Source organism: Sinocyclocheilus grahami, unplaced genomic scaffold (genome assembly GCF_001515645.1).
Source record: "Sinocyclocheilus grahami isolate Dianchi unplaced genomic scaffold, SAMN03320097.WGS_v1.1 scaffold335.1, whole genome shotgun sequence".
In the NCBI taxonomy this organism is placed as follows: domain Eukaryota; kingdom Metazoa; phylum Chordata; class Actinopteri; order Cypriniformes; family Cyprinidae; genus Sinocyclocheilus; species Sinocyclocheilus grahami.
The window spans coordinates 225,312-235,845 of NW_015505514.1; the positions used below are offsets into that span (position 1 = coordinate 225,312).

General features: G+C 35.1%; 1 protein-coding gene across 1 annotated transcript; it reads left to right on the plus strand.

Moving 5' to 3' along the window:
- The first annotated feature begins 3,424 nt into the window (after positions 1 to 3,424).
- Positions 3,425 to 9,508, plus strand: LOC107602796 (MOB kinase activator 3C-like). The gene is made up of 3 exons (XM_016295378.1): positions 3,425 to 3,881; positions 7,492 to 7,995; positions 9,380 to 9,508. The coding sequence occupies exons 2-3, from the start codon at positions 7,582 to 7,584 to the stop codon at positions 9,425 to 9,427; spliced, it is 462 nt and encodes a 153-aa protein (XP_016150864.1). The 5' UTR covers positions 3,425 to 3,881; positions 7,492 to 7,581; the 3' UTR covers positions 9,428 to 9,508.
- Positions 9,509 to 10,534: the final 1,026 nt, after the last annotated feature.

Here is a 10,534-nt window from a genome sequence, read left to right on the forward strand (position 1 = left end):
AGCGCACGGGTCTAGTAAGAGGGTTTGATTCCCACATTACAATGTATATTTTGAATGCACTGTAAGTAGATAAAAACCGAGAGCCACCTTGACAAGGTACAGACTCAGCAGAAACAAGCAGAAACGGGAAACATAGACTGAACTTTGACAGAATCTAAGGAAAAATGATGTTAGAGTTAAACGGAAGCACTACGTATTCGACAATGTATGGTCAACTCAACTTCATAATTTTCTAGTGTTCATTTCTTATTCTGGCCCATTTCTATCGAGCTGCATGAAGCGCATGTCTAGAAGCTGATGATGGTGTTCTCCAGCATGACTTCAGAATGATTCAAGCAGCATCTTGTGCTTCAAAGAAAGACAATCATATGCTCAATGTCACAGTTTTACTTATTTGATCTAGAAATAGTTTAGAATTGCAAAATCGGGACACTTTTTGACAGAATGCACCCTAAAACAGACATCTTGGGGAAAATGACAACAAAATTAAACTGAAACACTTTGTATTTAATAGGGCTGGACAATAATTCAATATCAATATGTATCGCGATATAATTTTTTTCAATAACGGTGATATGATTTTTAAACACATTTACGATATTTCGATATACATTACCAGTGTTTCCCATACATTGATTTATTTGTGGCGTTTGACTTCGTTGAATAAACATGAGCACTTTAATAATGTATGAGTTAGTCTGCCATAACTTCTGGTGTTAGTCTCCAAATCACTTTCAGTCTTATTCTTCATCATTTATGTGTATCCTTTTTTTTTTTTTTTTTTTTTTACTTCTGTAACGTATTCATTTTGGTTACATTTTAATTGTTACTTTCGTTTTATTTTACTTTATTTTTATTTTAAACTTTGCATTTTGTTTTATTTGTTAATATGACTTATTTGCACTACTGGTAGCCTATTTTACATTGCATAATTTCTCACTGTACGCAGTTACAAGGCGAATGCTTTGGCAATACAGATGCACTTTTGCAGAACTGAGCTAGAGGTCCAAATCATTTAGGACTCACCTGTATAAGGTTCGAGGGCTATCGGGAGATCGTCAAAACGCCTCTGGCTGCTTCAGAGCGCGACTTCTTACGACACACCTGAACAAAAGACAGGAAACGACGCGAGCGGGAGCTGAGATTAAACCAATAGCAGCTTTTCAGAGGCGGAGGAAACCAGACCCTTCTCGAGGAAACAGAAGCTTCTGTACTTTTCTGCGTAAAACCACGTGTGAACGGAAAGGTCCTTCTTTAAAGATGTCGCGCGAATTAACACACTTAACACACACACACACACACACACACACACACACACACACACACACACACACACACACACACAACTGTACTTTCGCGTTTCCCCCTCAGGTGTTTTGAAGGCTCAACCCAGAGCGTAGGCACTGGCTGTGTCTCCAAGCCTACTTACATGTCTACCTAGTCTGCATTTCTGGGCATCGTAGACGCTGTGTGAGGGGCGCTCGTTCAGTCTAGGCAGGCAGCACTAGGTTTTGAGACACAGACATAAAGCGACGAGTCAGCCAGGTAAACCACATTTTATTTTATTATCTTTAATTCTGTCTTTTATCATTTGTAATACATTTTTATTATTAATTTTATTTATCTACTATTATTATTTTTTGTCTGTTTTATAGCTTATTTTTAGATGTATTATATTTTATTTGTGTATAGGGTACATTTATTTATTGTACACTAATATATGATCTATCTATCCTTTTTATAATTTTTTTACATTTTTATCTGACAGTTTTATATATATTTATATTGTAGCCTGTTTTATATATTTTTATTTGTGTATACATGTGTTTTTTTGTACGTTAATATATGATCTATTATTAATAATTTTACTAATAATAATTTTTACTTTTTATATATACAGTGGTGTGAAAAGTGTTGGCCCCATTCCTGATTTCTTATTTTTTTGCATGTTTGTCACACTTTAATGTTTCAGATCATCCAGATAGTTGCTCAGGATAACAAACTTCAGTAAACTCTCGAATTCCTTTCTTTTTCATTTGCATTTACAAAAAAAAATAATTTTGTACTTGTTCATTGCAAAACAAGCCCCACAAGTCGTGAGACATATACTGCATAATTTGTACATTTAAAAAACACAGCAATAACGTATCCTGTGAAAGAATATGAGGTCAGGGTCAGGTATTAGTGACAGTGATGCCCTCAGTGACCAAAGCCCAGCTGAAAGGTTTGATAAAAGATGTTTGAGGTTTGAAACATCTGGTTTCAGGTCATTAATCATCCGTCCAGCAGGTTTAAGATGCTTTGCATCACAACAGAAAAAAACTTTCAACCAAACACGGCAAACATTAGAAAAGCACTGGAACAGAATTCTGAACAAGATCTAGTTTTTGATCTGTAACATTAAGATTATAAAGACAACACACCCGCTGCTGAAGGACTTCAGAACATTCTAGAAATATAATTTGGACATTATGACCTGATTGCTAATGGAGTTAGAACAGCAATTCATTAGACAAGTGATTTCTGGCTCAGTTAATACATTCATATAATTTTTTACAAAACAAAAAAAAAATCTGACTCAAACACGCAAAAATATTTATGTAAATTTCTATTAACCACATCCCGTCAAGATATTCCCACAAAATTGGTGTTGAAGCAGTATATTTCACAAATTGTTTACAAAACAAAAATTACAATTACAAAGAAATGGCAAGTAACTTAGCATAACATTTTGAAGTAGAAAAACTTAAATAGTATTTTCTTGTAAAACATATAACCTTTATTTACTTATTATTTATTTATTCATTCATCCATTCATTTAACTTAAAAAAACAGTGCAATATCTTCATAACTCAAGAGATAAAGGTACTCCAAGGGTCTTAAAACCCTTTATAATTTTTTCACAATGTATGCTATTACTTTTCACTTTATACTTTAAAAAGATTTTAAACCAAATGCCATTCATTGTGCCACTATATTTAGGAAATTATATATTTCCATCTAGTGGTTATTTATTGTAATGACATTACTTCACAATTGTGCTTCAGAGTATTAATGGTGTTCTATTTTTCTTTATTGATCAGTTTTAAGTAAAACAATTCTATGTCCAATTCATTAACAATATATGCCATAATCACTCAACACATTTTAATAGTCATTGAATTTGGTTGAAAAAAATCACAATGTATTCTACAGTTGTAGACCATTTTTTAAAAACATTATGAATAAATATAATATAACAAAAAATTTTTTAACTTACATTAATTTAAAAATTATCCTTATTTAAATCATTTGTATATATTTAAGAAAATATTACATTTACAAATATTAATATTACATACCATTTTTTATACATTTAATTATAATGATTTTTTTAAAAGTTAGAAAAAATGTTATTCAACTAGATTTAGATGGTCTGAGAAACAGGAAAGTGTGACGTTTGTATAGTAATGGACAGGCTGGGATACGGTCCTCTTGTTTTGAAGTTTCCATTCACAATGGAGTTTGGGGGGAGCTGGGCATGGCAAAGGATGTGGCTTGATGTGGGACTGGACTTCACAGACTCACTACTGCTCCTCCCACCACCAATCAAATCCTTCCTTTTAACTTCATACTGCCCCTGAGCACACACAGGCACACAAAAACAGACAACGGGGCCTGCCAGACAAAATCAGGATATGACATAATACACAGGAAGAGAAGCCAAAAGCCACTTTTCAGCTTGTTTTTTCACTCTATGCCCTATTCCTACGTGAGTTTTGGAGGGTAAAGACTGACTGATGAGAGCCAGAAAGGATCCTCACGAGACAGAACAGGAGAGCGAGGACATCTTTCCAGGTTTCCCACAACATTCCAAGTGTCTACAGCGGGACCAAAGCCAGGTACTTTAAAGTCTACAGTTTTACTTTTCTTTCATCTGTTTTCATTGATAAGATGCCACTTTTGTTTTCATGCTCAGTGTTAAAGCAGTAATGTCAGAGCTCGTGTGAAAAAGCGTGCTCAGACACGTCAGTGTTTGTTGTAGAGGTGGACAAATAACTCCTCTGTCCTTTGCTTCCACACATATTGAATGAATTGAGTTAAAGCCAGCCTCGAAACTGAGACTTTTGTGTTTATTATAAAGTCTACAGAGCTACTGGATATTTAACAGTTTGGTTAGAAACAATGATTGTAACATATATAAAATATTGTAAATACTCTATTTTGCATATAAAAACCATTATGGAAATGTAGGCTTTTAAAATGCCTTTTCGGATCGAAAATACATGATCAGTTACAGCAACAAGTGTCAGATTCAGACCTCCTGCAAAATATCTCAACATGAGCTATGAGGTAAGAGAAATTCATGATTTAACAAACTGGTAGTTGTTGTTTTTTTGTGTGTGAATACATTTATGGAAGGAGAGAGAAACAGAAAGGGAAAGAAAAGCAAGACTTATGAAAGAGACAGAGAAAGGATGGACTCAAACACAGATACACTGGCAGAACGTTAAATGAAAACAGAGAGGCAGGGTTTGAACAGACTCTCTGAAATCCACAAAGAAATGCATCTTATTTCAGCCACTTTGAACAAACACGAGAAGTTATGAAAACGGTGATGTGAATAAAACAACTCAAAGGGAAACTAAATGCATAGAGAGGAAGAAATGAATAAGTGGTGGTCTGTTTATGGAGTGTACTTAAAGGCATAGTTCACCCAAAAATGAAAATGTGCTGTTTGTCTTCTTACCCCCAGGGCATCCAAGATGTAGGTGACTTTGTTTCTTCAGTAGAACACATTTGATGATTTTTAAGTCCAACCGTTGCAGTCTATCAGTCGTATAATGCATGGCAATGGTAACAAAATCTATGAGAGTAAAAAAAACATGCACAGACAAATCCAAATTAAACCCTGCGGCTCGTGACGACACATTGATGTCCTAACACACGAAACGATCGATTTGTGCCAGAAACCGAACAATATTTATATAATTTTTTACCTCTAATACACCACTATGTCCAACTGTCTTTGGGCGTGCGTACGGCATCCGGTGCGTGAGATGTGTACACGCTCTGGCGTAGTTTACGCAAGCGCTGGAAGTGATCTCTCGTGTGTATACGTCACTCATTGTTTACACAGTGCACAGGCATTGTAGGTACGACGGCTAATCAAAATGGTACTTACTTGCGCTTATCCGGATTGTTCAAACCGACTTAAAACTAAAAGATTACGTTCTCTCGCGCGAACTCATTCGGGAGTGGTGACTTTCCACATATTCCCAACTTCTGAGCCTGCTCGCCTGAAGTTATGGTTGATTGCTCTTCGGCTGGATATCAACACATCCATTAACGTAAACTACGCCAGAGCGCGTACACACCTCACGCACCGGATGCCGTGCGCACGCTCAAAGACAGTTGGACATAGTGGTGTATTAGAGGTAAAAATTATATAAATACTGTTCGGTTTCTGGCACAAACCGATCGTTTCGTGTCTTAGGATACGAAACGATCGGTTTGTGCCAGGAACCGATCGTTTCGTGTCTTAGGACATCAATGTGTCGTCACGAGCCGCAAGGTTTAATTTGGATTTGTCTGTGCATGTCTTTTTTACTCTCATAGATTTTGTTACCATTCCCATGCATTATACGACTGATAGACTCCAACGGTTGGACTTAAAAATCATCATATGTGTTCTACTGAAGAAACAAAGTCACCTACATATGTTTTAAGAAAGCATAACCTTCTTAGCTTCGATAGTTTCGTTGATTTTAATGATCTCAAATTGTTTAATGTTTCACCACTGTTTTCTGAATTGGTCAGTAGGCGTCAAAACTCTCATAGGGCACACGAGCCACTATTAGTGGTGACTGTCTTGTTCCAAAGTATAAGACCTCTTTTGGCCAATCTGCTTTCTCGGCAAAGGGGCCAAAACTCTGGAATGCTTTACCTACTAATTTAAAACTAGAGACCAATGGTAATGCTGTTAACAGAGGACTTAAACAATGGTTAAAAACCAAACAACAGTGCTCACATGAATATTTCTTCATACCAAATTATTATTGAGATATTGTCTGATTATGTTGTCTTTGCTTTATAGCTTATGTATGTAAATAATTTTGAATGTATTGCTCCTTTTTTTGTAATTTTATGGTATATTATTTATTTTTCCCTTTTTCTTTATTAGTATTGTTATTATTACTTTTATTGTTAACATTGTTATTATTATTTATTATTATTAGTATTGTTATTGGTTTTATTTTATTTTTATTAATTAAAAAAAAAAAATTAGCTTTCTGAAAAGCCTCCCATGGACTGGTGTTGAAAATTAGCATGTGTACTAAAACACTTAAGCAAGTGCATATGGTTTGTCCAATGTAACTGTGATGTTCAATAAAAATGTAATAATAATAATAATAATAGAGTTAAACAGCTGAGTTTTACCGTTTTCTAATCCATTCAGCCGATCTCTGTGTCTGGCGGTAGCACTTTTAGAAACTCAACTGCTTAACTCTAGGGGAGTTGGAAAATGAGCCTATTTTCAAAAATAGTGGAGTGTTCCTTTAAACTACCAATCAAAAGTTTGGGGTCAGTTGTTGTTTTTTTTAAGAATTTTTTTTTTTTTTCAGCAAGGATGCATTAATTTGATCAAAAGTGACAGTAAAGACTTTCAGAATGTAAAAAAAACTCTAGTTCAAGCAAATGCGGTTCTATTTATCAATAAATAAATAATAGTTTCTATAGAATATTACTCCGTACAACTGTGTTTTCATCATTTATAATAATAAGAAATGTTTCTTGAGAAAATCTTTCTTGAAATCAGCATATCAGAATGATTTCTGAAGGATCATGTGACACTAAAGACTGGAGTAATGATGCTGAAAATTCAGCTTTGCATCACAGGATTAAATTACATTTCAAAATATATGAAAACAGAAACCAATTCTTGTAACGTGTAATAATATTTCACAATATTTTTGTTGAAACATTTAAACCACATATACAGTACAGTGCAAAAGTCTTAGGCCATTAGTATGTTCACCCACAAAAAGTTCTATCTTTTGCTGTAGTGTGTCAGAAATATCAGTTTACATTTCCAAACTTTAATTTTGCCATTAATTGTAATACTCCAGTGAGATTTTTGTTTGCACAAGGAGTCTGACAGCAGCCAGTGCTCCACACAGAGACTAAATCCTGAAGAAATGTGGCAACAGATGCTTCAAGAAACCTTCCTGCAAAGCTACAGTGCTGTGAAAAGTTTTTCAGGTAGCTTTGCAGGTAGATTTCTTCAAGCATCTTGGAGATGTTTCCACAGTTCTTCTGGATTGAGTCTGTCTCAGTTTGTTCTGTTTCTTCATGTCATTCCAGATAGACTGGATGATGGTGAGATCAGATCTCTGTGTGGAGCACTGGCTGCTGTCAGACTCCTTGTATACAGTCTATAAATAAATATATATATATATATATATATATATATATATATATTATTTTTTATTTTTTTTTCCTGCTCTCTAGAAAGGGCCCAGGGAATCATAAGAGTGAAGAATCACAACCATCCAGATCCTGACTGGATCTGACGACTCCGTCACCCTGCTCAGTTCAGCAATGGCTCTGTGCTTGGGTCAGGTCTTCAGCAAAGACAAAACATTCCGGCCTCGAAAGCGATTTGAACCTGGAACCCAACGCTTTGAGCTGTACAAAAGAGCCCAGGCGTCTCTGAAATCAGGCCTGGACCTGAGGAAAGTGGTGCAGCTGCCAGACGGGGAGAACATTAATGACTGGATAGCTGTGCATGTGGTGGATTTCTTCAATCGAATCAACCTCATCTACGGGACCGTGAGCGAGTTCTGCACTGAGAAGAGCTGTCCCATCATGTCTGGAGGGCCACGTTATGAATACAGGTGGCAGGATGGGGATCAGTACAAGAGGCCCACCAAACTGCCTGCTCTTATATACATGAACCTCCTGATGAACTGGATCGAGTCCCTCATCAACAATGAGGACATCTTTCCTACACGAGTAGGTGCGTGACGTCAAATCTGTTTTCCAGACATTTTAACAATGCAATTATGATATCTGTGATAGGGCTACAAGTGCAGTCTGCTCATTTATCTTTTGTTAATTTCCAAATTAATATTTTGATATTTTTTTAGAGGCCAAAGTTAAAAATATGTCAGGGAGGTACAACAGTCTTGATATCATAATATAGAAACATGCTTTATTAAAAATCAAATTCTTGAAAAGAAAACTATTAAGTAGTTTGGCATTATCTTTTATTATTATTTCTTGGGAACAAAATATTTTAACTGCTTCGTTGCTTATTAATATTTGAAAAGCCTTTAAGTCATGAAGTGCAAACAACATGCAAAAATAAAACGGTAAATTTGCAGACTTACAGAAAAAAGCAGTTCTATTTTAATATCACTAAATTTATTTTGAATCAGATTCTATTTTTATATTTTCCATTTTCATTTTCATTTTAGTTAAAGTTTTAGTCATTTTGTTGTGTGGTTTTGTCATTTTTAGCAGTTTTTGTTATTTATTTATATATATATATATATTAGTTTTTATTATTTTCATTTTAGTATTAGTTATTTTAGTGCCTCATGTTAAAGTAAATTAAAATATGCAACTAGCTGAAATATATATTTATAAATATATATATATATTACTTCAGTAAACATTTATTTTATTTCAAGTAACAAATCATTTTTTTATTTACTTTTTTAAGTTTTTAACTTTAGTTTTTTTAAGGTGCTAATTTTAGTTATTTTAATAATTTATGAATTAATAAGGGGAAGAAAAAAAATATATATATATACATTTTAGGTTCACCGTTTTTATAACTTGCTGAAATGAGATACATTTTTTTCAGAGCATCTATTCAACTGTACAATCAAACCCTGATTTAATTTAGCATTCTAACAGTATATCTGTGTTTGACCTTTTCTTTGTCGTGGACACACCTATTTGTTATTGACCGCTAAGCTGTTTCAGTTAATTGCTATGAAATGTATAGCATATTAATAAATGAGCATAGGTATACAAATGAATGGAAATAAGACAAAAACAGTTAGTTGTAGAAATATTAATGGATAACTGGGTTGAGAAATGGTCCAGTTAAGTTTCTCAGGAATTGCTGTATAATTTCTGGGGCCGGGAACACCAGACATACTTTTGTCTGAAAAAAAATATTACTGGATAGAGTTACAGAAGCTATACTTATAAGCACTGCCAACAATTCATAATTCCACAGTCTGAGCTACAGGCCGAAAACCCTTGAGACATACTCGGTAGGCTTTTTCTCCTTAAATAGCATTTGATTTTTCTCATAGAAGAAAATCATATAGCATCTTGAATTCAATGTGATAGAAGTGTGACACTGGTATTCTTCTGTTTTTAGGAGTCCCTTTTCCTAAGAACTTTCAGCAGGTGTGCAAAAAGATACTGAGCCGCTTGTTTCGGGTGTTTGTACACGTGTACATCCATCACTTTGACATGATCTGTAGTATCGGAGCTGAGGCTCACATCAACACCTGCTACAAACACTACTACTACTTCATCTCTGAGTTCAGTCTCATCGACCATTCGGAGTTGGAGCCGCTGGTGAGAGAGAGCTGTGCTTTCATTACTGTGGCCACGTACACACTGCAGCGACATTCGGTTGTCAGTTTAACATGAGGCACTAACTAAAACTAAAAGTAAAATAAAAAAAATAGTTTCTCAGTGATACCTTTTAGCGCTTAATCCTGTTCAGTAAACACAGTTCAGTAATTTACAGCAGTGACAACCGCATTCTACAACTGAATTGACTCCAAAAAAATTCAGGTAGTGACGACCACATTTACAGAGATTCTACACAGTTTGTACGGAACTGAACTGAACAAATAGTTAACACATAACATATTGTGGTGCAGGAAATCACAGTGAAGTAGGCTACATCTTGACTCAGTGTTGCCAGATATCGCTATTAAAGTGGGAAGAGGCGTTATAAATAGAAAAAAGCCACAAACCAAAATATCTGCACCTGCCTACTTTATTAACTCCAAAAAATGGATCGCTTTATGAGCCGAGCCTAAACAACAAGCCCTAAGATGCTTATAAGCACTGCTTATAATAAGTGGACATGGCAACCCTTCAAGAGCAAGCTCTGCAAAATAACCTTCAAAACATAAATAAAACACAACGACTGTATATAACGACAGTCACTCCCAGGTTGTACAAAGTGTGTACATGGCCTGTGTCATATTGTAGTGAATCCCCTAAATTATCATTTCATGTGTACGGAACAGAACTCACTCTCAAAACTGATGATTGGCACCATGGTAACCATAGCAACGTTCCGGCATATTTTTTTTGACCAAAGTAATATTACAGCAACCAAAGAATCATTATTTTCTGTGATTTTAACTAAACCACAACAGCCGTTGTGTTTTGTTTATGTTTGGAATGCTACTTCATAGAGCGTGCTCTTGAAGGGTTGCCATGTCCACTTATTATAAGCAATGTTTATCAAGCGTCTGGGCTTCTTTGAGATTGGTGTTTAGGCTCGGCTCAT

What these genes read in the sequence shown, in the direction of transcription:
- LOC107602796 (XM_016295378.1), top strand. Translation starts at nt 7,582, where the DNA reads ATGGCTCTGTGCTTGGGTCAGGTCTTCAGCAAAGACAAAACATTCCGG. An exon ending in AGGACATCTTTCCTACACGA is followed by an intron (nt 7,996 to 9,379) that starts GTAGGTGCGTGA and finishes TTCTGTTTTTAG; the next exon opens with GAGTCCCTTTTCCTAAGAAC.